At 39.9% G+C, this 23,710-nt stretch overlaps 12 protein-coding genes and 6 non-coding genes across 18 annotated transcripts; 9 read left to right on the top strand and 9 right to left on the bottom strand.

The window, feature by feature from the left end:
- Nucleotides 1–688: 688 nt before the first annotated feature.
- Nucleotides 689–2,465, top strand: SJAG_03417 (WD repeat protein Cdt2). Its single transcript, XM_002174528.2, has 2 exons — nt 689–1,036; nt 1,094–2,465. The coding sequence occupies exons 1-2, from the start codon at nt 697–699 to the stop codon at nt 2,269–2,271; spliced, it is 1,518 nt and encodes a 505-aa protein (XP_002174564.1). The 5' UTR covers nt 689–696; the 3' UTR covers nt 2,272–2,465.
- A 151-nt stretch (nt 2,466–2,616) lies between these two features.
- Nucleotides 2,617–3,770, top strand: SJAG_03416 (Mdm10/Mdm12/Mmm1 complex subunit Mdm10; the record flags this gene model as incomplete). The annotated part of the gene is made up of 4 exons (XM_002174527.2): nt 2,617–2,713; nt 2,776–3,046; nt 3,133–3,169; nt 3,213–3,770. The coding sequence occupies 4 exons, from the start codon at nt 2,617–2,619 to the stop codon at nt 3,768–3,770; spliced, it is 963 nt and encodes a 320-aa protein (XP_002174563.2).
- A 320-nt stretch (nt 3,771–4,090) lies between these two features.
- On the bottom strand, nt 4,091–4,697 carry SJAG_03415 (TOM complex subunit Tom22; the record flags this gene model as incomplete). Its single annotated transcript, XM_002174526.2, has 2 exons — nt 4,212–4,697; nt 4,091–4,132 (listed from the first exon to the last, which is right to left on the bottom strand). The coding sequence occupies exons 1-2, from the start codon at nt 4,587–4,589 to the stop codon at nt 4,091–4,093; spliced, it is 420 nt and encodes a 139-aa protein (XP_002174562.1). The 5' UTR covers nt 4,590–4,697.
- A 55-nt stretch (nt 4,698–4,752) lies between these two features.
- On the top strand, nt 4,753–6,063 carry SJAG_03414 (protein disulfide isomerase). The gene is made up of 2 exons (XM_002174525.2): nt 4,753–5,522; nt 5,573–6,063. The coding sequence occupies exons 1-2, from the start codon at nt 4,859–4,861 to the stop codon at nt 6,007–6,009; spliced, it is 1,101 nt and encodes a 366-aa protein (XP_002174561.1). The 5' UTR covers nt 4,753–4,858; the 3' UTR covers nt 6,010–6,063.
- A 99-nt stretch (nt 6,064–6,162) lies between these two features.
- On the top strand, nt 6,163–8,849 carry SJAG_03413 (rRNA processing protein Ebp2). The gene has a single exon (XM_002174524.2). The coding sequence runs from the start codon at nt 6,394–6,396 to the stop codon at nt 7,417–7,419; it is 1,026 nt and encodes a 341-aa protein (XP_002174560.1). The 5' UTR covers nt 6,163–6,393; the 3' UTR covers nt 7,420–8,849.
- SJAG_03412 (fungal protein) lies at nt 7,396–10,716 on the bottom strand. Its single transcript, XM_002174523.2, has 4 exons — nt 8,511–10,716; nt 7,960–8,462; nt 7,674–7,913; nt 7,396–7,629 (listed from the first exon to the last, which is right to left on the bottom strand). The coding sequence occupies exons 1-4, from the start codon at nt 9,310–9,312 to the stop codon at nt 7,552–7,554; spliced, it is 1,623 nt and encodes a 540-aa protein (XP_002174559.1). The 5' UTR covers nt 9,313–10,716; the 3' UTR covers nt 7,396–7,551.
- Nucleotides 9,336–10,320, top strand: SJAG_03411 (signal recognition particle subunit Srp21). The gene is made up of 3 exons (XM_002174522.2): nt 9,336–9,531; nt 9,576–9,762; nt 9,815–10,320. The coding sequence occupies exons 1-3, from the start codon at nt 9,460–9,462 to the stop codon at nt 9,922–9,924; spliced, it is 369 nt and encodes a 122-aa protein (XP_002174558.1). The 5' UTR covers nt 9,336–9,459; the 3' UTR covers nt 9,925–10,320.
- Nucleotides 10,717–11,161: 445 nt separating the features above from the next.
- On the bottom strand, nt 11,162–11,232 carry SJAG_16106. The gene has a single exon. It is a non-coding gene; the product is annotated as a tRNA-Gly (tRNA).
- Nucleotides 11,233–11,605: 373 nt separating this feature from the next.
- SJAG_16105 lies at nt 11,606–11,677 on the top strand. Its single transcript has one exon. It is a non-coding gene; the product is annotated as a tRNA-Ala (tRNA).
- A 73-nt stretch (nt 11,678–11,750) lies between these two features.
- On the bottom strand, nt 11,751–11,822 carry SJAG_16104. The gene has a single exon. It is a non-coding gene; the product is annotated as a tRNA-Met (tRNA).
- A 792-nt stretch (nt 11,823–12,614) lies between these two features.
- On the bottom strand, nt 12,615–12,713 carry SJAG_16103. The gene has a single exon. It is a non-coding gene; the product is annotated as a tRNA-Ile (tRNA).
- A 1,132-nt stretch (nt 12,714–13,845) lies between these two features.
- SJAG_03410 (small nucleolar ribonucleoprotein SNU13) lies at nt 13,846–14,538 on the bottom strand. Its single transcript, XM_002174521.2, has 2 exons — nt 14,405–14,538; nt 13,846–14,353 (listed from the first exon to the last, which is right to left on the bottom strand). Exons 1-2 carry the CDS (start codon nt 14,420–14,422, stop codon nt 13,994–13,996), a joined length of 378 nt encoding a protein of 125 aa, XP_002174557.1. The 5' UTR covers nt 14,423–14,538; the 3' UTR covers nt 13,846–13,993.
- A 160-nt stretch (nt 14,539–14,698) lies between these two features.
- Nucleotides 14,699–15,928, top strand: SJAG_03409 (inositol polyphosphate kinase). Its single transcript, XM_002174520.2, has 2 exons — nt 14,699–14,741; nt 14,821–15,928. The coding sequence occupies exon 2, from the start codon at nt 14,929–14,931 to the stop codon at nt 15,748–15,750; it is 822 nt and encodes a 273-aa protein (XP_002174556.2). The 5' UTR covers nt 14,699–14,741; nt 14,821–14,928; the 3' UTR covers nt 15,751–15,928.
- On the top strand, nt 15,867–19,310 carry SJAG_03408 (19S proteasome regulatory subunit Rpn9). The gene is made up of 2 exons (XM_002174519.2): nt 15,867–16,197; nt 16,237–19,310. Exons 1-2 carry the CDS (start codon nt 16,085–16,087, stop codon nt 17,267–17,269), a joined length of 1,146 nt encoding a protein of 381 aa, XP_002174555.1. The 5' UTR covers nt 15,867–16,084; the 3' UTR covers nt 17,270–19,310.
- SJAG_03407 (metallopeptidase) lies at nt 17,272–19,373 on the bottom strand. The gene is made up of 3 exons (XM_002174518.2): nt 19,255–19,373; nt 17,452–19,206; nt 17,272–17,403 (listed from the first exon to the last, which is right to left on the bottom strand). The coding sequence occupies exons 1-3, from the start codon at nt 19,303–19,305 to the stop codon at nt 17,368–17,370; spliced, it is 1,842 nt and encodes a 613-aa protein (XP_002174554.1). The 5' UTR covers nt 19,306–19,373; the 3' UTR covers nt 17,272–17,367.
- Nucleotides 19,374–19,410: 37 nt separating this feature from the next.
- Nucleotides 19,411–20,809, bottom strand: SJAG_03406 (V-type ATPase V0 proteolipid subunit). The gene is made up of 6 exons (XM_002174517.2): nt 20,428–20,809; nt 20,358–20,389; nt 20,209–20,318; nt 20,082–20,117; nt 19,954–20,024; nt 19,411–19,906 (listed from the first exon to the last, which is right to left on the bottom strand). Exons 1-6 carry the CDS (start codon nt 20,442–20,444, stop codon nt 19,684–19,686), a joined length of 489 nt encoding a protein of 162 aa, XP_002174553.1. The 5' UTR covers nt 20,445–20,809; the 3' UTR covers nt 19,411–19,683.
- A 1,695-nt stretch (nt 20,810–22,504) lies between these two features.
- Nucleotides 22,505–22,603, top strand: SJAG_16102. Its single transcript has one exon. It is a non-coding gene; the product is annotated as a tRNA-Ile (tRNA).
- Nucleotides 22,604–23,370: 767 nt separating this feature from the next.
- Nucleotides 23,371–23,442, bottom strand: SJAG_16101. The gene has a single exon. It is a non-coding gene; the product is annotated as a tRNA-Ala (tRNA).
- Between the last annotated feature and the right edge of the window lie 268 nt (nt 23,443–23,710).

The following is a 23,710-nucleotide window of genomic DNA, read 5'->3' as shown; positions in this document are numbered from 1 at the left end:
GCTTGATCTTATTTGAACAGTAAAGTTCGAAAAAGTGACGATATTTACGATGTTTTGTTAGTTTGACAAAACAGGATAAGAAATGACAAGAAAACAAACGGTCCAGGCTATTTTCAAAATAATACAAGGTCCGTTATAGCTTGAGAACGAAAAATAAGTTGAATCAGTAGATATGGGTTTATACTAGGTCGTTGCAATCAGATTGCTGTAGGAGACATATGTCGTCCAACAAAACTGAGTATTATTACGAGCAAAGCTTAAAAAAAACAGTAATCACATTAATTCCGCTACGTAGGATGGAACTATAAACAGGAGTCAAGGAAATAAACAAATGTTCATTCACAAAAATTTTTATTAATATAGAAATCAAAAACGCGACGCGTCAAAGTGATAATCAATTTTAAGGTCTAATAGTAAAAAATGTGTAATCTTCATTTTACAACAAAGCGATGCGCGCAAACCGCTGTGTATAGTCGTAAATTAAGACGATATTGTACTAGTTTTAATACCACTTAGTAAAGCTAAACATAAACAGGTATCTATGGCTACACATGCGGTTTTTTGGTTACCAATAACGCGTCGCGACGCGTCGCGAAGAAACACCATGTTTACAAAACGCGCTACGCGTACGCGACTCGACGCGTCGCGTATCGCGTAGCGTGACACGATTTAAAGACAGGCCGCCTCCCTAATGGAATGCGTATTCTACCAAGCACAAATCACAAAACCACAAGCATGAGGTTGTCTTCTCCCGTGCAGGATACTGTCCTCGGAGTGCTGTCCGATATTACAGAAACCTCAAATAATGCTGTTCTTCGAACTCCAGAATCTTCACCCGCGGCACCTTCAAAGAAACATAAACTTTGGGACTTTCCTGAACTCGACGGTAATGGATCTAAAGCTCGTAAAAAGCTCTTTCAAAGAACTCCAATTCTTCATAAACCACCGAAAAAACCTGTCCGTCATGCTTCTATCGCTACAGAGTTGTTGCAGCGAGGTCTGGGCATTTCCCGCGGAATCAATATTCGTGATACAAGTACGTTCAATTATTTGTGTCATCCTGAAGTTGCTTTGATACTAACCTTGGGATTAGATATTACTGGTAGCCGATTTTGTCTCCAAAACTATTATTCACGGCCCTCTGACTGTCTTACTATGCTTGATCAATTGCCTTTCAGCGTTGCCTTTGCCAACCATGAGTCTCTTCTTGCAGTCTGCACTGAAACCGGTGCACTAGAGCTTATTGACACGAAACCGAGATGTAATTCGGTGTACGGTATGGACGACGATCGTTCCATTCAGAGAATTCACGGCTGGTTGGCTCATAATAACGCCGTTTTCGGTGTTACTTTCTCTGAAGATGACAGTTTGCTCGCTACCGCATCTGGTGACCAGACTTCAAACATCTTTGATCTCGCAACTCAACAATGTATTACGCGACTTGGTCGTCGCGGAGTAGAGGGTTATCATTCTCACTCTGTTAAGGAGGTTTCCTTCTGCCAGAATTCACCTTATAATTTAATGACTTGTTCAAGAGATGGCTCTATTATATTTTGGGATATGCGTACTCATGGTATCACTATTGACGGTGACCATTACCAAAAACCTGTTCTCCGTATCAACCAAGCACATGAAGCTAATGGTCGCACGTGTTCTATTACTGCCGCTGAATGGATTCCTACTTCGACTACGCAAGCCGTCTCTGCATGTTCAGCTAATAGCATTGTAAAGCTTTGGGACCTTCGAAACATTCATTCACTGCATCCATCCGCCATTGCCTCTACTCCTGAACCCCAAAACAATGCCCGTCGTGCTTTTGGCATCACAAGTCTTAGTGTCTCACCTATGGGAGACCGAGTTTATGCTTGTTCGAGAGACAATTCAGTTTATGCATATGCACCCTCCCACTTGGAGGCCGGTGTATGCGCAACTTATAAGGATCCTCGTCTACGTGTTTCATCATTTTATGTGAAAACTGCATGCAGTAAGGACGGACGCACGCTTGCCTGTGGCGGCGGTTCACAAGGTGCTAGCAATGGCGTTGTCCTTTTTGACGTGTCGGATGAGGATCGTTGTTCTGCTTCGTTGCTGGAGGGCGGTCATGGTAAAGATGTCACAGCTGTTGCATGGTCAAACGAAGACCAGCTTGCCAGCATTTCAGATGACGGCACCGTCCGTGTATGGAATCCAGCGGAACGGGGTGAAGCGCTCGAGTTACAAAATATGGATTCTACTGATAGGTTTTCCTGGGGTTTTGGAAAACTTTTATGATCTGTTACGTCTTGTCTCCCTTTTAATTTTCTGTTTCCGATTTCATGTCTTCCCAACCATATTACTCCTTACATTTTCATCCGTGATATGAAGTTTTCTTCATGTCAATTAAATTATTCACTCTTTTTACTTAATGCATTAGAAGCCCGTCAATTTAATTTAATCTCTGAATATATTTTGTTCATCCGTGAAAAGGGTTCGTAGTGTCTTGACGTCGTCTGGAACAGGAGTACTTGCTTTCTTCACTGAATTTAATACCACTAAGTACTGCTCGTTTACGGGAGTTGGATTGCTCATTAATCTGATATTTTACCTGAGACAGGTTATGATGTCTGTTTATACACCATGAATTCATTTACAAGGGCTCTATTTGACGAGTATTTGAGAAAAACCGGTTGGAACCGCGGAAATTTGTATACCAATTTAACGCAGTCCGCCGATGGTAAGTTTAAACACAAAAATACAAACTTTCTGTAAATGTAAATATACTAATACCATGTGAAGAAGTACTCAATCTAGAAATCCCAAGCGGAATCAATTGCGATTTATCGTCCATTCCGAGTCCAAATTTTGCATCCAATTGGGAAATTCAAATGCTTCCTATTTTAAATGGAAGCGTATCATACTTATACAGCAATGTCGATTTACGACTCCCTCAAAATGTCTTTGGTCATTTTGCTCAGCATCAACAGAAATTTCAGCATTTGCTTCCTCCTTATCGGCATCTAAAAACGGAACTTACGGACATGGGTTTCGAAAGAAAGCCTTACTTAATGTTTGGTAAACTTCATCTTCCTACAGCAAAGCTTGAAGCCATATTCGCAAAACGCATCTCCGCAACCACACAATTTGATACTTGAGTGTGTCAACCAAACGGGGTATTCATACCTCAACTTCTGTAAGTTGTTATATATTTACCAAGCATCAGCTAACAAGAATAGACTTTGCTGCATTGGCAGCGTGATACCGGTCGCTCATGCACGGAAATACTCTACAGTACCGACGAAGCAATGATTGGATTCCGAAAACTGTGGAACAGTGGGAGGTTACAGCCCTCCTTGTTCGAATCAGCAAACCTTACAAAATTTGATCCTTTCTGGAGTGTCGGAGCAGAGGTCTACTATGGAGCGCTCACAAAATGTGTTGGTGCAAGCATTGGAGCTCGCTTGTACAGCTGTGCTAACGGAGTCCACAATCCGTACTCAGTTACATGCACCCTAAACCCGATCGTTGGACATCTTGTTTCCACTTTCGCTACCTCGCATAACGATACAAGGGTTCTCTGCTCTCAGTTTGAGTTTAATTTGTATTCATACGAAAGCCGTCTAAGGTTGGGGATGGAACTATTCCAACGCAAACGACTGCTCACGAACGAGGACAATCATTCAGACGACATCCGGCAACAAGGAAACGATGGTGTCCTGCGTCTTAGTGTTTCCACCGATGGAGACTTAGTCGTCGCGTGGAACGGACAACTCCGCGACTTTTTGATACAGTAGGTACCAAAGTCCATATGCTCAGTATCAACCCAGTCTTTTTTGGAATTCATTTTCAGTACTCCCACTGAAAACGAAGAATTTTATGATGAATAAATTTGTTCAATGTACATAAATCCCGCTCGTAGCTATCACGTACGGGTTGCTACCTTTAACAAAAAGCAGAGGTGCTTTTTTTGTTCCTCTAAAATTAGAGTTTCCAGACATCACAAGAAATCAATAGCTTTTAAAACAAATGACATTTTAAGAATAGACTATTCCGCAGGTGGTATATTATTCCCCAACAGTCAACCGGAATGTCACGTCTATTGAAGAGAGATAATTTATTGAGGCAGAGCACCACTAACACCGCCTGGAGCAATTACCTTATTGTAGTTAGTATCAGAGTTGCTGAAGAAAAAAGACACAGCGGGACTTAACGCTGCTAGACAATCGTTATCATACCTCGTTGGCGCCGCGTTGGTCTCTAATTTGTTTCTCGTATTCGGACAATTGTGCCTCGTCCTCAACAGACATCATAAAGGGAACACCCAGAAGCAAAGCCGTAGTAGACAGAACCCACATTGATTTGCCGGCGAATTTCATCACGGTGGAGGCCTTTTCGGCTGTGTAGCTTAGACCATCAGCAAGTTTGAGTCTCCAGGTAACGGGAACAATTTCTTTCAACGCAACGATACGATCCAAAATCGTTTCGTCCTCCAAACCTTCCAAATCAGACTCATCGTCGGAATCCGTTTCTTCTTCGTAGATTACATTCTCCTTTTCAACTGCAGTGGCAGCATTCATTTCTGCCTCATCAACAATCTCTTCGAGTCTGACCATTCTGGAGGCTTTAGTAGTGTAATCTCTATTTTTTTCTGCAGATTTATGCACTGGTCAACCTGGCGACTAATCGAATTTAGTATATTATTTTGGTGGTGACTGATAGCGAGAAGGATTTGCGTTGATCTTTGCACTCCTCCGCGCAGATCAGTTGGCAATACGTCATTGGTAGCCCTTTGCTGATGTGTGGGTGCTGGCGCACCGATTCTCACTTGTCCTTTCCCTATTAGTGAACGCGGGAGGTCTTAAAAGTAAAGCGCTCGTCAACCATGAGATTACTGTCTTTATTATGTTGTCTGGCTACATTGTTCACGTATGCGCTTGCTGGACATGTAGTTGAGTTCGAAAGCTTGGATGAACTTGAGAAAACCGTAGCAAATGCAAAGAAAGGAACTTTAGTTAAGTTTTACGCGTCATGGTGCGGCCATTGCAAAAATCTTGCTCCTATTTATGAGGAACTTGGTGATCACTTCGCAGACGATGAGGACATCATTATTGCTCGCGTTGACGCAGATCGTCATTCTAAGGTTGGCAGCAAATTCGATATCCGTGGCTACCCTACTTTGAAGTGGTTCCCTTCTGGAGCTGAGGAACCTGAACAATACACTTCTGGCCGTGATTTGGAAAGTTTGGTGGACTTTGTTTCGGCTAAAACTGGTGTAAAAAAACCAGTTCAAGTTGTAGAAACCCCGAGCGTTGTTGTTGAATTGGATAGCACTACATTTGACTCTGTTGTTCTTGATGAGGAAAAGGATGTTTTAGTCGAGTTTTACGCTGACTGGTGCTCTTACTGCAAGCGTTTGAGACCCATCTACGAGCAGGTTGCTGTTGCCTTGGCCAACGAACCTGGCGTAGTGGTCGCGAAAATCAATGCCGACATTCATCGTGATATTGGCATGCTTCAAGGCATTTCCGGCTTTCCTACAATTAAGTGTAAGTATTAGTCCGTCGACCGCCTATATCAACGTACTAACATTCGACAGTGTTCAAGCGTGGTGCCAAAAGAGAGCCTCTCAGTTTCGAGGGTTCTCGTACCACAGAAGGAATTGTAAATTTCGTTAACGAAGAATGCGACACTCGTCGTGGTCCCAATGGTCGTTTGTTGCCTTCTGCTGGTACAATTCCCTCACTCGATAAGTTGGCTGCTGAGTTTACGGCAGCTCCTCAAGATTCGCGTCCAGTGATTGCCGAAAAGGTGAAGCAATTAGTCATGGAAGGCACGAACAAGTGGTACAAATATTATGGCAGTGTTTTTGAGAAAACGCTGAAGGATCCTTCTTGGCCTGTTCGTGAGTTTGCTCGTCTTGGACGCATTCTGAAAAAGGGTTCGTTGTCCGATAGCAAGCATGATGACATAACCATTCGTCGTAATATTTTGCGCGCCTTTGAACACGAAACTACTGAGAATGAAGAGCTTTAATGAATTACTGATGATTAATCATCTCATACTTTCCTTCTACGTCAAACTTCTCTTCCCATATTTTCCCATGTATACATATTCTCCTATGTAGTCTGCGTACGACTCAACCTTGCAACAATAACTGTAGCACAGCTCTTTTGTTTATTCGTTTTCGAAACTGCTTTAAGCGGTCACATGACCACTTTAAGTTGAATAAAGGCATTCGTAGGTTTGCATACGCGAGTTCGTATCGAGGCTCAGAAATTCACCACCAACACCAGTCTGAGAGATGAAAGTTAGTTGCACTTCAACACAACGCACGACTTGGCTAAAAAGCAAAGCTCTCGTGTGTTAAATAACTCCTGTCAAGCGTCCGTCGGCTCAATCTAATCGACAAGTGTATAAATGGCGGATAAGCAAAAACTTAGCAAAAAGTCCTCTAAAGTGCAGGCAAAATCACAAGAGAGAGATGCTAAAAAAAAAAGTGCCAAACCGTCTGAAAATGAGGAAAAGTCTTTAAAACAAGATATTGAAAACTTAAAGAACTCTTCGGAGGCCACCAAATCAGAGGATGCCGCTCAAAAATCAACAGAAGAGGAGATAGAAGAGCAAATTAGCTCCGACGATGAGGATGAAATTGAGCTTTCCGACTTGGAAGGCTTGGAGCTGGAAGAAGATGCAGACATTATTCGTAAGCGTAAGCTTGCGATTAACAACACGGCGGCTCTTGAAGCGGCCGTGAAGAGAGTCGAATATCCTTCCAACACAACATTCGTTGAGCGTATGTCAGTCACGTCTGCTGAACCAGTTGTGGTCGAAGATGTCGAAGATGATTTGAAGCGTGAGCTTGCATTCTATAAGCAAGGTCTGGATGCAGTGAAAATTGCATTCGAAAAGCTTCGCAAAGCAAATGTACCGATTACTAGACCATCAGACTATTTTGCCGAGATGCTCAAGACTGATGAGCACATGGAAAAGATTCGTCAGGAACTGATTAAAGAGGCCACTGCAAAGAAACTCTCTCAGGAAGCGAAGAAGCAACGCGAGCTTAAGAAGTTTGGCAAGCAAGTCCAATTCGCTAAACAGGAGGAGCGTGCCAAACAGAAGCGTGAAACCATGGAAAAGATCAATGCATTAAAGCGTAAGCACACAGGAAACGAGCTTACTACAGAAGATGACTTTGACGTGGCTCTTGAGGAGGCTTCCGTACCGAAGAAGGAAAACAAAACTGGCGCTAGAGGAAAACACACACCTAACTTAAAGCGTCAACGAAAGAACGAGAAATTTGGTCATGGTGGAAGAAAACACCGGACCAAGAGCAATACCCTCGACAGTTTGGCCGCTACCGAATTTGGTCGGAAGGGAAAAGGCGGAGTAAAGGGTAAGCCTAATCGACCGGGAAAGGCTCGTAGGGCAAAGGCTAGAAGATAGGTTTAAATATGGAATTTTTGTTTTGGTCTGAATTGTTAAAAATTAAGCAAAGTATTTTGCAGAAATTAGAGTGATGACAAAAGCTGTATTAAAAAAAAAAATCAAAACTATTGCACATGTTAAATAAACAGCCTATCTCTTTTTTTGCTTGGTAAAACTTTCAAAGAAATTGCTGTTGCATTGTAATAGCCTAGAGTACTCTGTCCATTGCTAAAGTGGTGTTAGTGTTAGTTTCATTTACGCAAGATACTTACACTTTCAATGAACTTCTCGTCTATGCAGGTGTCAAAAACATAGGCAACAACATCATCGAGGTTATCATAGTCATTTGTGGAAAGCTTCTTTCTAGCTTGTGACACCTCCGCTTCGACATGCTGGTATGCCCTGTATTCCCAGTGGAAAGCATTGTGTGCCATTCGGGCTCTTCGAAAACAAAATACACCGATTGGCAGGTCCTTTGCTTCGGGAACATCCTTGCGCTTTTTCGAAATTGACTATTACATAGTCAGATAGTTTTTCCTTTAAAGTTTTTTTACGTACCTGATATGTGTTCTTATCGTATAAGGAACCAGTAAATCGAACACAATGTGTAGACACTCGTGTTTGTATATGACAAGCGGAACAACCCATTACAGGCTCACACTTTTTACTTCTCATCATGGGACGAGTTTTAAGTTGTTCAAGAAAATCCGATCTCCAAGCACTAGAGGTGATAGTTGAGTCAACCACCGATGCCATTCGCCGTCGCACGGTATGCAATGAGAATGCTAGATGCTCATTGCTGTCGAGTGAATAGCTCTGATCCATACTGCGGTAAACCATTATCTTGATGCAATTCCGAAAATGAAACTTCAAGCCCTGATAACTTGAACTTGAAAATTCAACTGGTAAGGAAGCTTGGACTTCAGTTAAATCTTCTGCATCATCCACAACAAATGAATCACTATCTGAATGTTGAGATTCACTTAACTCGGAGGTACTCTCTTTATTGTCGGTCTCTTCATCTGTATCAGAATCATTGAGAACTGGACTATGTTTACGCCCTTTATAATTAGTTAGTTAAGAGTCACGCTTACAAGAATAAAACATACCCCGCAATTGCTTCAGTTTTTGTAAAAGCAGCTGCTTTTTCGGATTCCTTATCCGAGCACCAGTTACCTCAAGATCAACATCATCAAGTTCTTCTGCTTCGCGACGAACCTCCTCATCAAAATCAATGTTGATATCCTCATCGCGTACCAGTTTGCGATGCTTTTTCAGGCGAGCTCTGGGAGTGAATACTGGTTCAGAATCTTCTGATTCTAGGTCATCATCGTTTTCAGGAGATGGGTGAGTTGAAGATACCTTGGTTTCTTGACTTGATTTAATAGGAATATCCGTTTTTACTTCATGAGCAGCGATATTAGGACTTGTTCGTGGTGATTGTTTTTTAACGTCTTCGAATTTCGAACTAGTTTTGAATGGTTGGCTTTCAACTGTAACATTATCTCCTTCTAATGAAATATCCTCGGTGTATTCTGTTTCCTTGTTTTTATCCTTTGGTGATTTTTTAAAAATAGATAACTCAAGCTTTTGCTGCCTGCGGCGTTGATCCCGTAATTTTTTTAAGTTCCCAGGTATTTTAGTTAATGGAAGGTGTTTGCTTTTGTCAGCACGTAAATTCGTCTTTTCGCGTTTCGTCCGATGTATGAGTACATTCGGTGTAAGTTTTCGCTGTCTTAGTTTGTTAAGCTTCTTTTTTTGGGTTTGTCTATGCTTTAACTGCTCCTTTTTTAGTTCCGGATTATGTTCTTGGATGCCAAATGATGACTTAGTTAATGCTAACAGCTCAACAATGCTTTTTTGTCCATCGCTCTTTTTTGATTCTCCATGTGGCTTTAATCTTTTGGCCATTTTTAACAAAATTCTTTAACAAAGGGACTCACTCTGGTGGCATTAGATGGTTAAGACTTTTGTCCAAATTTGGTTGTGTAGTCAGTCTTCCTTCAGTACGAGAACCAAACCAAGAAAAAAAAACGACCCGAAAGAACAACTAATAATATGGTTGTCTTTAGAACTCTTAATGAGTTTTTAGAAGAAACAAAGCTCTTATTAGATGCGTATCCCTCAACAGTAAGTTGATATATAAAAAAATTGGGTGCTTGTACTAAGAGCAGACGAAACTTGTAATCAGATATCGTATACATGAAGCAGATGCTTACATTTTCGTAAAAGCCTATGAAATTGCCAATGGCATTTGTCTGAAATATCGTACAGATAAGTTGGCTGAAATGACACACTTAATACAGATGCAAGGAAAGTTTGCCTTTGTAATGAATGGAAAAGACATTCCCGTGGAAGAGGGTTAGTAATCACTTGCTCGAGTATGTGTTACAAATGCTAACATTTCTATTAGAGGCAAAACCACAGGAAGTTCAAGCACAGGTTACGGAAAAGCCTGCTGTCCAGAAGGCTCAATCCAGCACAAAGTCTCAAAAAAAGAAAAAACGAGGAAAGAGAAAATGATTCTCTGTATATTTAAGCTATCTGCTCAGTCAATCGTTAATTTTTTCTTTTATAAAAATACATCTCTGAAAATGCGCTTGAATTAATACTTTCATTACTGATTATAGAGTAACCTGAAGCAAACACACACCTCCTCGCAAGTTTTGCTGAAAGGCGTTCGGGTATTTTTGTTTCGGGTCCAAGCAATATTCTCCTAATCTGGTAGAGTTATTGGAATTTATGAAAAGCAGGTGCAAACAAACACCATTCAATGCACTTGTTCTTATTAAGCGATGAGTATATCAATGGAATGGATGTAGTACTTAAAATGGGCTGTTTGGGTAATTGAAAATTGGAAACAAAGGGCTTTAGGCATAGTATCCTTGCAAGTAACTATGTGTAATGTAAATACATATTGACAACATCGTGAAATAGTATTAAACTAATTAATTTAGAATATATATATATATATATATATCATATAATAATTGTTTAAAATTTATTACCTTTTATTATGTCCAGCGTTGCTAAAGAAAATGACTATTAAGTCGCCGAAAAAAAGTATACAAAATACTTAATCAAAAGAAGAGATAAGGAAGCCGGCGTTAGTTGCTTTCATGATACTCGAAAGCATTAACGTAAAAAAAGATAGCATCATTTGCTGCGGTCCGCAAGATCGTGAATTTACAGAACGGTTACATCAAGACACATTTGGTGCTTACCTAAGCAACACACTAATTGATCATGTGCAAATCTAGCTCCGAAACCATGGGCTTTTACGAGAGCGAGCTACACAAACACATAAGCTACTGTAGTCATAATACTAACTATTACTATTGGACGTATGAGCAACAATAGATTTACGTTATTTACATATACTTTGCTGAGTCAGTGATGAACTTTAGTACACGTATTCCATTGTTTAAAACTAGTAAAGAAAGACGCAGCTAAGCTTTTTTACGACCATCATCATTTCAATTATTAAACTTAATATATATTTAATCTCAATTCGTAATATAAACTCTAGTTAATTACTACAAATATTGATACATGTTTAATAGAAACACAAATTGAAAACGGCTGCGAGTACATTTACAAAATAGTGAACATGAGTAGAAAATTCTGCACGGAATTATTTACTGTTCTCTGCGATATGAGGAATAAAAAAAACCGATGGCAAGGCCTCGAGCGATGTCCCCTGAGAGCCAGGAACACGGCACCAGAAGTGCAAAAAGAATAAAGCAAAAAAGAACATACTTGCATCAGCCGGGAGTCGAACCCGGAGCTAATGCTTGGAAGGCATTAATGTTACCGCTCCACCACTGATGCTCGTTGAAAAGACACTCCCTGTAGTCATCATAGTTGCAATTGTACTCATTTCATTTTGTCTTACGCTCACTTTCCGTAAGGTACGGCATCTTGTGGGAAGGGTGGGGCTGCTAGCGTTCGAGAGATTTGCAATATCTGCGTTATTTGTGAGAAAAGCGGAGCGGTAACAGCTCTAGAGAGACATTACATCGCTCTGTTTTGGTCCTGTCGTCGGAAAGCGCGAACAGCAGCACACAGTCCAATAGCAGACGGGATCAGTGAAGAAGAACAGGAAATCTATTCTTCCTTGCAAGAGACACTAACAGACACTACTTAACTGTAAATAGAGAACAAATTACTTTACAAAACATAACAAACAAAATAAAACAGCGGAGGGCATATGATGCAGTGGTAGCATGCTCGCTTTGCATGCGAGTCGTCCTGGGTTCAATCCCCAGTGTGTCCAGCTCCTTTTCTTTTTACTGCCGGTCTGCTCTGCGTGCAGCCAATGACGTGTGCACGCCAAAAAATGAAAAAGGTTGCGAGGCCAGGTTTCGATCCTGGGACCTACGGGTTATGAGCCCGTCGGAGTTCCACTCTCCTACCTCGCACTCCACTGAACGTTGCACTTTGTTATAGTTTATATAGTGGTCATCAGAAAATTACTATTAATACTTATTATCACTTACTATTACTACATACACACACACACACACACACACACGATTTCCCTCTTTTAGCATGCGTACCCGCTTGCAGCACTCGCTTTGCTGTCCACTGTTTAACATCGGTGACAGCAGCAAAAAGACGTGGAGACCCCCTTCCCTGCTGCGACGGCTCGAGTGAATCCTGTCGCTGTCGCACTGCCTCTGACCCGGGGTTGACGTGCGTTGTTGCCAACCTCTGCCGGTGGCCCCGTGTTTAATCCCCTCGGCTGCTGGCAGCTGCCCGCCAGAGTCCGTAGGGGAATCAGAGGATCAACAGCGAGACTCGAACCCGTACATACCACCCCACCAGGTGACGAAGGGACTGTCTCTCCATCTGAGCCATTACAGCTTGAAAGTCGCCTTTCTAAGCCTATTATATAGCATTGCTCCTTCACTTCTTGTTCAGCTTGTTGATTCTTGTTCATATTCAGTTGTACTAAATGATTACTACTCCAAACATGGTTACTAACATAGTTGCTAACATAGTTAGTGGTAAATAAATAACGTATACGAGGCAACATAACATTCTTTGAACAGCACACACATCATAGATACTAGCTAGACTTGGTGCTGGCTTGTTTTGTTTTGCTTTGCTTTGTTTTATTTCATCCCAATCGCCAGCAGAAGAGGCCAAAATCATGCACCATCATATGTCGATGCACCACAGCCGTTTCACGCAAACAAAACAAAAAGCTATGCTCCCAGCGAAGATCGAACTCGCGATTTTCACGTAGCATACCTGGCAGGAGGTGTACCATATAAGCATGAAGCCTTAACCAACTTGGCCACGGGAACTTTCTTGCTGTGCAGTAGGGCTCAGTTTTAGTTTAAACGAATGTCGCTTACTAGATGGACTAATCGTTTAACAGGAGAGAAAGTTTCTAGTTTAGAGAACGTTATAGTTGAATATTATATTAATCAGTTTATTGCTCGGCGGCTATCTGAATGTTACTTGGGGTCTTTTACACTGTTGTGACAGTGGAGAACGGATATCTAGACCGGAGTTCTAAACTAGGCATCTGGAGTATTGTGTTTAACAACATTGTCCGGCCAAATTGTTTACTATATACAGTGTTTTTACTGCTTGTAGTTTTTCTTCCGTTCTATCATAAGAGCCTTGAACGGAGCCCTACTCTCTCCGCCTGTAAAAGATATGTGAACTGAGAGTTCTCAATAGCGCACTGTGTATCACCAATGAGTTTCTGTCTCTACTGCTCGTCTTCCCATCCCAAACGTTTTGCTTAAACAGGTTCAGGTTTGTGTTTGCTGTACAATAACTACAGCGAAGAGCAGAAAACCTTAGAAGGCTGACTGTCTTAGAAAAAAGTATCTGTTTTGATGTAATACTTTTACGTTCAAAGTTTACTGTATCTCTCACGATAATAAAATAGTTAGTTCATTATTGAATTGTGCATAATACAGCGGTAGCGTCGTTATAACATTTTTTCTCGAATTTACGCATCAAGGGGTCTTGGTTTTCGTTGTCTCTATGATAAGCATTATACTAACTTACAGTCAATAACATTTAGTCTGTTGATGGAGGCGATCATAAATTTTTAAATACTACATAGAAGTTATTAAAGATGGAGTCATCTGTTTCTTCGTTAAATAGAGTTTCATATCATTGTTTGTTACATTAATCTATGGACTTAGCCACTTTTATTAGGTGAGGAGTAAGCTGTATGGTAAAGGTTTAATTAGTTGTTATAGAATTTGCGCCGATATACTTAGATTTGCTTTAACGTAAAATCGTCTAACAGATACATCTTGTTAATTGCATGAATTTCCGTCAGATGCTTTATTTTAACAAAAAATCATTACATCTCGTATACTAGGGTAAATTTAAAAACTTACACACTTCAGTTAAAACAAACGCGATTACTAAGTCTACTATTATGCGCCCGACAGATTCCACCACGTTATAATAAGTAAGAAGTGTAAAAATAGCAAGCAACGCATCGCCCGACACCTCATTTAGAGAACGTACACACCATTTTACAATCGTTACACTGCTATATGCAATACGCTATACACGTTCTTACAACTTTGTTCCCTAAACCAATTTATTTACCTCTTTAGATAAGAAGTTTCTCAATGGCCAACTTGATAGTTTGAATTTGAGGAGCCAAATCACTAGCCTCGTTGGTAGTGATACTAGCAGAAATAACTGGACGACTGACACCACAAGCACGACCAAGGGCGGCCTTGCTAGGGACGAAGACGTAAGGAACGTTCTTGTCTTCACACAGCAAAGGCAAGTGCAACAGAATCTCAATGGGCTCAGTATCGGCAGCCATAACAATGAACTCGCTAATACCACGGTTCAAGGTCTTGGTAGCCTCGTTAGCACCTTTACGAAGTTGCTTGTAATGAGAGGCTTGTTGCACCAGGTCAAGAATTTGCTGGGTCAACGTAGAGTCGGCCAAAGGGAATGCCTGTGCACAGTTAGTATTAGATATATGCAGTTACACGCTCAATGTACTTACTTTAGGGTTAACAGACATTTTTCCGGGTTCCTTGCTATAACAAAAAATTTTTTTGCCAAAAGTGGTTGCTCGCCCTGGGATGGAGGGAACAAAATGAATCTGGGTATAGAATGTTGGTGTACGAAAATTGAAGTACTACACCAAAAAAGTCACCACCAAAAAAACCCTAGTGCTTAAAGGGTGAGAGCGAAAGCCATGTTTCAATAATGAGTACAGGATTGAATTTAGACCTCCGATCTCGTATTATCGGGTCGGTTTTTTTTTTTTTTTTTTTTTTTTTTTTTTTAAATAATGTGACATACGAAAAGGGTGTGTCTTAACTGTTACTACTGTACAGGTATACATCAATTGTGGAATGAATATTTTTTATATTAGTATATTTTCTACGCATACAATAAATAACCTATTGATTTTAGTACGTGGCGCACTTAATTTTAAAGAAATTGGTGAGAAAAAAATTATAAACTTTTTTTTTGCAATTCTTGGTGTATATAGCTTTAGGGGTAAGACGACGCGTTGACTTTATGAAATACAATGTCCCAATGGCAGAGAACACAATTAACCTGTTTCCTCACCAAGTAGCAGGACATGGTAATTTACAGAGTTGGGATGAGAAAACAGTGTTAAAACCATGTACCAAAACTGAGTATGACTTCTATCGTGTTGTCTTCGAACGAAAGCATGAGCTTAAAAACTGGATTCCCCACTTGCACCAGCTGATAGAAAAGAATGAAGGAAACGACCGAGTGAATAACTTTTCCCTGGGAAAATACAAACATGCTGTCATTATTGAAAATCTGTGTTACGGCATGACACGTCCGTGCATTTTGGACATAAAAATTGGTCGCCAACTGTGGGCAGAGGATGCCTCAGACGATAAAAAGAGACGACTTGATCTTGTGTCTAGTTCTACCACGAGTGGTTCACATGGATTTCGAATCACCGGAATGACTTGTTGGGATCAAACTACTTCGTCTATGGCGCATTATTCGACATTGTGGGGTAAAACGCTTACTCCAGATTTAATTGTTCCTAGTCTCTCGTTATTTACAAAAGCTCTTCCTGCGAATCAAGCTTCAATTGTTATGGATTTGATCACTTCGTCGCTAATGAAGTTATATGAAGAACTAAAGGATGCGCATATAACGTTTCGATCCAGTAGCATTTTAATTACCTATGATGCATGTGACTCTTTCTTAGACGGTTTTGAAAAATGTAATTACAACCTGAGGCTCATCGACTTTGCACACTCAGCTTTCTCGACAGAAGTTGATTACAATTACTTGTTTGGTCTAGAAAATTTAATTAAATGTTTCCACGAATTAGGGGAAACAGTATCTAAATAGAATATGAAATGACAATAATAGAGAGAAGAAAACTTTTGTTTCGTGGAAGATGCAATTGCCACTGAAAAACAAAGAAAACAAACCAAAGGCTATCAGGTAAAAGACGGAAACACAAGTTTAAATACGGCTCATTACTTTTATTGCACTAACCCTTTAATTGATACAAACTGCCAAGACCATTGGACAGACGCTATTATGTGGTGGTGTTAATAACCCTTTTGCCAACACTAAATCCCGTAACCTCAAAAAAACAATCCTCATATCCAGACCTCCTTTAAGCGTTACTGTGCCAATTTGACGCTGTATTTCAATTGGTTATATCACATTATAAATAATGGACACAGTTATGGTAACAGACATGTCTGGGTTTTTACAGGAACAGGCAGCTCAAGCCCCTGATGACATTAAGGAATTTTATTATGCCATTGAAGACTTACACGAAAGAAGGTTTGTTAATATATGCTTACTATAATTAACTTAACGCAGATTATGGAAGCAGCTTACGGACGTTTTAATCAAGTTTTTTGATGACCCGAAGTCTTTGTCTTCAAGATATGCACTATTTTTTCAATTTGTTGACTCATTTCATGCAAATATCAATCAACTAAAATATGCTTACATGGGTTTGAAGTCCATTGAAAGCTGTAGCAATGAGGAAGCATTAAAAAGTCTTGAAGCTATAAAACAGCGTATCGACAAAGAAAAAAGCATCGATGCATTTGTTTATACTCAATGTGCAATTGCTCGTGTTAAGCTTGTTTTAGGCGATTCCGAGGCTGCTTTAGATATCTTGACTTCAATTTCCAAAATTATTGACAAATTTGATTACGTTGAAGGAATCATTAATGCAGCCTACTACAGCGTGAGTGCTGACTACTATAAGTCCAAAGGTGATTTTGCTCAATTTTATCGTCATTGTCTCCTTTACATTTCCTGTATTGATTTAGGGGTCCAAACTGGGCAAGAACTTTTAGAAAAGGCAATTGATCTTAGTGTCGCCGCTGTTCTAGGTGAGATTTATAACTTCGGTGATCTAATCCTTCATCCGGTTTTCGAAAAGATGGTCAACACGGAATTTCAGTGGTTACATGATCTTGTCATTGCCATGAATGCCGGTAATCTGAAGGAGTTTGAGGCACTTGTAGGTCATGTTCATAAGTTGCCTTTGCTGAAGGATGCTATTCCATTTCTTGGTCAGAAAATTCGCCTCCTTGCACTCTTGGAGCTTGTTTTTCAACTATCCCCCAGTCAACGCTTACTCTCATTTAAGACGATTGCAGAAACCACTCGAATTCCTACATATGAAGTGGAATTGCTTGTTATGAGAGCATTAAGTTTGGGCTTAATTGATGGCGAAATTGATCAAGTTGCCGAGATTGTTAGAATTTCTTCTGTACAATCCCGCATTCTTAACAAGGAACAAATCGCAAATATGGAAACAAGACTTCGTGAGTGGAGCCAGGGCGTTAAAAATCTTTCTCGTGTGGTTGAAACTTCCAGTAAAGGTGTCATTGTTTGATTCCCGTAGACCTGCTTAATGAAAGAATGTTTATTACTATAACGAAGATTGCAACACGAGCTTTATAATATATTGCATTAAACTAAATTGTCGTGTATCTACTGGTAGTAAAAACCAATGCTGTCACAAAAAGGCTGCAACTAAAGTTAGTAAAGAACTAAGTCTAAATCTTGTTCACTTACGCCTGCGCTTCCAAAGAAACCACTGAATACAGAGTTGATGGGAAGCAAAAAATTTCTTGAACCGCCGCCTTGTTCATTACCGTAAAATGGACTTTCGTTACCATTCTCAAAAATGAAGCCAATGCCGTCGACCCAAGCACCGCTTCTAATTTTAAAACCGACTATCCGGGAGCCAGAAAAGGGAACATCCTTCGGGCTGCCTCCCCTGTTTCCAAACATCAGACTTTGTCCATTTGAAAGTGTCAATTCTATGCCATCAAGAGCCATGCCTGAGTATACGCGAATGTGGGTAATGTGAGTCTCGGGAGGAATCAATAAACTGGGCAATTCTTGACCACCTGTTCCCTTGAGCCCAAAAGTTTGTGACTTATGCATTGAGCCATATGGTGTTTCAGCAATTGCATCACTCAGTGTCTTTGAAATATCATTAAGTTCTTCGCATTTGTTGTTACATGATAGAATGCGGACTTTGTACGCTCTATCACCAGCGTTTGACATTTCTCGTAATTCCCTATCCGAAAACGCGATCATTGTTTGGGGTGGATTGAATTCCTTCCAGCCCCTGGTTAAATTGTCGTATTCGACCTCCAGCAGATATATTCCACTTGCACATGAAACTTGAATTCGTTCTTTGAGAGGGGTTATCGTCAAGTCTCCATTTGTATCAAAAACTGGGTCATTTGGTAATCTGAAAGAAGGGTGATAGAGAAATCGCAGCATATCTAAGCGATGCCATGAGCATTCGTCTTTTTCAAGTACTGGCTTTAATCCTGTGGAACCAGTACGAACGCATTTAAACTCTTGCGTAGTGAATGTTCTGTTGAACACTGTGTATGAACGCAGCATGATACCATCGGGTTGATGTGGACAACCTAACGAATGTCCGACTTCATGAAGCATTGCGCCAATGCCGATATTTGCGCATTCCCAGACAGTGGAACTCTCATTTGCATCGTTCGCAAGATATTTTGGAACTAGACGGTCGTCACTAAAAGTGGGAACAACGTACTCTATTGCACTAGGAAAAGAATGAAGAGAATGAGAACCAAAAACTCCTAAATGACTATCACCAGCTCCGCCGCCTAAAGCGACGTGACCTCTTATTTTCCCCGACGAAGAGTCATATCGCGTGTCCAAAAACATGCATGCAAACCAAAAGGGTTGGGGAACATTGTTCTTATGAAGAGTATCCATAGCAATACCAAAAAGATCGTCATCAGGTACACTGCGAATTTCCTCTGCTGTCTTATCCGCTCTAAAGACATTTACAGTTGCTGTTAAACGCTGAGTTCCCCATGGTGACATGCAAGACAATGTATCTGGCTGAACAGTTTCTGCCAGCTGAAAGGTTCTTCTGCCAAAACCGTTCCTATACATACAATCCGCTGTAAATGCTTGCCAAAGATAAGCTGCACATCGGAGTTTTCGCATGGCTTCATCCAAATCATTTTTCATGCTTTGTGGACAATCAAATGTAGCTGGAGAGTCTCTTCCAAGCATAAAAGCAAGCTGTACCACTGGATTGTTCGTGAGGCGCTGATAATGCAACTTGAGTGATTGTTTTGTTGTTACATTTCCATTGCTTTCATTGAAACAAAACTCAATGTCATTTTCACCCGGTTCAACATGAACTAACGCCTTATAGAAACCCCCGTTAACCGGCCATGACTGACTTGGGAAAGATCCTTGGTTATGAGTGACTGTTATGCATCCATCGCGTTCAACCGAGACTCTTCCACGGACAAGTACAAATCTCTAAGACGAAAAAAATTTAGTATGAAATATCAGTGTGTTTTCTCGTACATGGTAAACTGTTTCACCTGTTTTAATATTATCAAATAGAATTTGCTGCATACCAAGATTAAGTGGTGGATTCGAGTATGAGCTATGAAACTAGTTGGTGGGTAAGACGAACTTAAAATAATAATACTATATACAAAATTCATCGTGATTTAAGTAGGGTTTGCAATTAATTGCATTACAGATAGATTGAGACTCTTCTTTAATAAGCTCTAAAGGTACATACTCTTATTTAGAATATTTACCAGGAATGGAGGGAGTAGATGTAAATTATTAATTAACAATGTACTAATATCTGCAAGCTTGATCTTGACTTTGTATTATGATCCGGTAGCATAGGTTAAGGTTCGTCAGTGAACAAATTCCAAAAAAGAAGTGAGAAGATGCTCAAATGGCCCACGACAACTGACAAAATTTGATGTATTATTGTAATTAGAAACAGACATTGTCGACCTTGGTCTGCAGAATGAGACCAATAATTAGACCGTACAAGCCGAGTACTTCGGCGAAAATGAGAATCAAAACCATGCTTACAAAGATTTTTTCTTGTAGCAGGAAACTTCGAACACCTTTATCGCCAACAATACCGATAGCGTAGCCTGCAGCAACACCAGTAAGACCTACAGCGACACCGGCAGATAAATGAACGAAACCGCTTTCAGTCGTTAACTCATAAGCACAACGAATCATTAATGAAATTACCTGAAGAGCGAGTAATTACTGTCGGGAGACATGTCACCAGCAATTAAAACAGACATAACGAGACCATATACCTTCACAGAATCTGATTAGAATCATCACAATGGATGTTATACTGTATAAAGACATACACCGATAATACCACTCATAACCACGGGAATTAGAGACTATTATTGGTTAGTGACTGCGGTCATGAAGGGCATTGAGCAATTGTTCCGTTTCTTAAGGAGTAATTAGCTCTTTTGTAAGTAAACTTACTTTCATGATAATTTCTGGCTTAAACGATCCCGCAGCAGCGATACCACAACCTGAAATGGCAGTTCCGTATCCAGCACCAAGACATGCAAATACCATTGAGGCCGAAACACCTTCAATTTAGCAAATGGTAAAACAAGCAATATTCTTACCAGCGAACCCAAAAAAGGGTGCATAAGATGGACTACTTGATTAGAAAGTGCTCCATAACAAAGAACTTACCATAAATCTTTCGACATTTTATATTTTTGCAACGAAAGTGAGTCTGGATATAGTAGGTGTTTGATGGCAAGGGTAAGGACTAATCCAACACGAAATTTGAAGGTTAGACCCTCAATAAAAACCGTTCTCAGTTGTGGACGTAATCAATAATTGTATTTATTCTTCTTGGCAATTGAAAACTTTCTAAACTTAAGTTTTGTTCAATATTTACTGGATTTTCTTTTTTTTGATTTAAAATAGTTGAGACTTCAACAAGCGATATTATGCGAATTAAGGCTCTAATCAAAAATATCCATAAAATATGGCGAGTGAGGTTTAACTGCTTATATTGATACTGCTAATGAAGATAAATATAATTAGGTTAATAAGTCTTGGTAGCTTCAGTATGGCGATGGCATATTCAGAAACAGTATTCTATAGTGCATGTTCAGGTCACATATTCTCTTACTTTTAGTAATTCATAATACTTGATACGATGTTTAAAAGATAATATCCGAGTCTACAGAAACCTGTTTTTTTTCTGTTGGTTAAGATTGCCTTTTGCAAGTACACAAACTACCTTGAATTCATTAGTATACTTAGTAACATTCTTTATTCTCATTCTACTATTTTATTTATTTCAATTTCAATTTCAATTTCAATTTCAAAATCTTAATATTTATATTTAAAGATAACATGCTGTTGTGATCTTTTTTATGTGCAAAACAGACGCACCCAGCGCTGTGTAAATTCGCATTCACCTAAGTACATAAAGACAGTACATGTCCGGCTTCTGACAATGCTAACATCTAACATCTATCATTTTGAAAACATTAAACTTTGTTACACCAGCTTCATTTTCTCTTGTTTACCTCGCGAGTTTTATCTTAGAGTAAGCTTAATGTCTTAATCTTTACATTAAGATACTAAGTGTTTTATGCATTTAGCTTGCGATTTTGTCAACATTAAAATAGTCTATTCCAAGACATAAGAAATGTCGCAAGTTCTTAAAATAGGTTAGAGTTAGTAAACGTAAAAGATTACGAGATAGAGAAATACTGTTTCTAGGTATACAACAGATTATATTTTTACAAGACCACAAATAGTGGTAGCATATCTATTTCATTGAATGAATATTTTTCTCCAACTTTACCAATTCTGATAAAGAAAAGCGGTTTAGAAATTAATTAAAGGTTAGTAATTCAAAGTGCATCTAAAAATGAAAGAGGGACAAACTCGCTTAAATTTACAAATGTGCTTTTCCCATTCGTTGAGTCAAATTCTGGAAATAATACATCCACATATTAATTGCATGATTTATTTAATTCTAGGTCACCAACGTACATTTATATAATCGTTACGTGAATTCAAATAAAGGACAATCCGGAACAATTTGTTTTTCCTTTTGACAGTATTTATATTTAATGCATACGAATTTCCCAAAAGGGACGTAGCCCAGCAAGCAAGTTATCATTATTAACCAAACATTCATTAAATACGATAACCAATTTTTCCATTTATCAGTACAATAAGCCATAATAAATATTCGGTGTATCGAGGGGCAAACTAGATTACAAAATCTACGTAACTAAAACTACCACACTTTAGTTAATAAACAATTTGACCGAACGTGTTGTCACGGTTTGAGGCCGGATATGTTTAGCTCGATTAAGAATTCTTGTTCTTAGGTTTCGAACAATGAATAACTTCTTTCTTTAAAATACCTTTCCAAATAAGTTTCGGTTAATGAACCTAAATGTTATGTTACGAGCGTAAGCTCTGAAAGTTACTGTTAAAGAAAACATGTAGTGTCCAGCAGATTACAATCATTTAACCCTTGAATTTTTGTTTTAATTATTTAATTGATAATATCTTTGGTTACTAATTCAGATTTGTAATATTTGTAAATTTTGGGGAAAAAAATTCTAATAATTTTGCAAAATGTGCGAATATAAAGCAATAACTTGGAATTGCTTCGTAATAGAAATGAATGCTAGCGAATAGCCTTCAATTTAAGAGACCAATCAGTTGAACTATTATACAAAAGTACATGGAATCAGTGACATGAATACATTTACTCCACAAAAATAACAAGAAAGTTCCCGTGGCCAAGTTGGTTAAGGCTTCATGCTTATATGGTACACCTCCTGCCAGGTATGCTACGTGAAAATCGCGAGTTCGATCCTCGCTGGGAGCATAGCTTTTTGTTTTGTTTGCGTGAAACGGCTGTGGTGCATCGACATATGATGGTGCATGATTTTGGCCTCTTCTGCTGGCGATTGGGATGAAATAAAACAAAGCAAAGCAAAACAAAACAAGCCAGCACCAAGTCTAGCTAGTATCTATGATGTGTGTGCTGTTCAAAGAATGTTATGTTGCCTCGTATACGTTATTTATTTACCACTAACTATGTTAGCAACTATGTTAGTAACCATGTTTGGAGTAGTAATCATTTAGTACAACTGAATATGAACAAGAATCAACAAGCTGAACAAGAAGTGAAGGAGCAATGCTATATAATAGGCTTAGAAAGGCGACTTTCAAGCTGTAATGGCTCAGATGGAGAGACAGTCCCTTCGTCACCTGGTGGGGTGGTATGTACGGGTTCGAGTCTCGCTGTTGATCCTCTGATTCCCCTACGGACTCTGGCGGGCAGCTGCCAGCAGCCGAGGGGATTAAACACGGGGCCACCGGCAGAGGTTGGCAACAACGCACGTCAACCCCGGGTCAGAGGCAGTGCGACAGCGACAGGATTCACTCGAGCCGTCGCAGCAGGGAAGGGGGTCTCCACGTCTTTTTGCTGCTGTCACCGATGTTAAACAGTGGACAGCAAAGCGAGTGCTGCAAGCGGGTACGCATGCTAAAAGAGGGAAATCGTGTGTGTGTGTGTGTGTATGTAGTAATAGTAAGTGCACACGTCATTGGCTGCACGCAGAGCAGACCGGCAGTAAAAAGAAAAGGAGCTGGACACACTGGGGATTGAACCCAGGACGACTCGCATGCAAAGCGAGCATGCTACCACTGCATCATATGCCCTCCGCTGTTTTATTTTGTTTGTTATGTTTTGTAAAGTAATTTGTTCTCTATTTACAGTTAAGTAGTGTCTGTTAGTGTCTCTTGCAAGGAAGAATAGATTTCCTGTTCTTCTTCACTGATCCCGTCTGCTATTGGACTGTGTGCTGCTGTTCGCGCTTTCCGACGACAGGACCAAAACAGAGCGATGTAATGTCTCTCTAGAGCTGTTACCGCTCCGCTTTTCTCACAAATAACGCAGATATTGCAAATCTCTCGAACGCTAGCAGCC

This window comes from Schizosaccharomyces japonicus (genome assembly GCF_000149845.2).
Source record: "Schizosaccharomyces japonicus yFS275 unplaced genomic scaffold supercont5.2, whole genome shotgun sequence".
Classification (NCBI taxonomy): Eukaryota; Fungi; Ascomycota; class Schizosaccharomycetes; order Schizosaccharomycetales; family Schizosaccharomycetaceae; genus Schizosaccharomyces; species Schizosaccharomyces japonicus.
This window is presented reverse-complemented; position numbering and strand designations above follow the sequence as displayed.

What these genes read in the sequence shown, in the direction of transcription:
- SJAG_03417 (XM_002174528.2), top strand. Translation starts at nt 697, where the DNA reads ATGCGTATTCTACCAAGCACAAATCACAAAACCACAAGCATGAGGTTG. An exon ending in AATCAATATTCGTGATACAA is followed by an intron (nt 1,037 to 1,093) that starts GTACGTTCAATT and finishes CCTTGGGATTAG; the next exon opens with ATATTACTGGTAGCCGATTT.
- SJAG_03414 (XM_002174525.2), top strand. Translation starts at nt 4,859, where the DNA reads ATGAGATTACTGTCTTTATTATGTTGTCTGGCTACATTGTTCACGTAT. An exon ending in CGGCTTTCCTACAATTAAGT is followed by an intron (nt 5,523 to 5,572) that starts GTAAGTATTAGT and finishes AACATTCGACAG; the next exon opens with TGTTCAAGCGTGGTGCCAAA.
- SJAG_03413 (XM_002174524.2), top strand. Translation starts at nt 6,394, where the DNA reads ATGGCGGATAAGCAAAAACTTAGCAAAAAGTCCTCTAAAGTGCAGGCA.
- SJAG_03412 (XM_002174523.2), bottom strand. Translation starts at nt 9,312, where the DNA reads ATGGCCAAAAGATTAAAGCCACATGGAGAATCAAAAAAGAGCGATGGA. An exon ending in AAAACTGAAGCAATTGCGGG is followed by an intron (nt 8,463 to 8,510) that starts GTATGTTTTATT and finishes CTAATTATAAAG; the next exon opens with GGCGTAAACATAGTCCAGTT. An exon ending in ACGATAAGAACACATATCAG is followed by an intron (nt 7,914 to 7,959) that starts GTACGTAAAAAA and finishes ACTATGTAATAG; the next exon opens with TCAATTTCGAAAAAGCGCAA.
- SJAG_03411 (XM_002174522.2), top strand. Translation starts at nt 9,460, where the DNA reads ATGGTTGTCTTTAGAACTCTTAATGAGTTTTTAGAAGAAACAAAGCTC. An exon ending in TAGATGCGTATCCCTCAACA is followed by an intron (nt 9,532 to 9,575) that starts GTAAGTTGATAT and finishes TACTAAGAGCAG; the next exon opens with ACGAAACTTGTAATCAGATA. An exon ending in AGACATTCCCGTGGAAGAGG is followed by an intron (nt 9,763 to 9,814) that starts GTTAGTAATCAC and finishes CATTTCTATTAG; the next exon opens with AGGCAAAACCACAGGAAGTT.
- SJAG_03409 (XM_002174520.2), top strand. Translation starts at nt 14,929, where the DNA reads ATGAAATACAATGTCCCAATGGCAGAGAACACAATTAACCTGTTTCCT.
- SJAG_03408 (XM_002174519.2), top strand. Translation starts at nt 16,085, where the DNA reads ATGGACACAGTTATGGTAACAGACATGTCTGGGTTTTTACAGGAACAG. An exon ending in GAAGACTTACACGAAAGAAG is followed by an intron (nt 16,198 to 16,236) that starts GTTTGTTAATAT and finishes AACTTAACGCAG; the next exon opens with ATTATGGAAGCAGCTTACGG.
- SJAG_03407 (XM_002174518.2), bottom strand. Translation starts at nt 19,305, where the DNA reads ATGCAGCAAATTCTATTTGATAATATTAAAACAGGTGAAACAGTTTAC. An exon ending in CAGGTGAAACAGTTTACCAT is followed by an intron (nt 19,207 to 19,254) that starts GTACGAGAAAAC and finishes TTTTCGTCTTAG; the next exon opens with AGATTTGTACTTGTCCGTGG. An exon ending in GTTTCTTTGGAAGCGCAGGC is followed by an intron (nt 17,404 to 17,451) that starts GTAAGTGAACAA and finishes CTTTAGTTGCAG; the next exon opens with CCTTTTTGTGACAGCATTGG.
- SJAG_03406 (XM_002174517.2), bottom strand. An exon ending in ACCCTTTTTTGGGTTCGCTG is followed by an intron (nt 20,319 to 20,357) that starts GTAAGAATATTG and finishes GCTAAATTGAAG; the next exon opens with GTGTTTCGGCCTCAATGGTA. An exon ending in AGCCAGAAATTATCATGAAA is followed by an intron (nt 20,118 to 20,208) that starts GTAAGTTTACTT and finishes AACCAATAATAG; the next exon opens with TCTCTAATTCCCGTGGTTAT.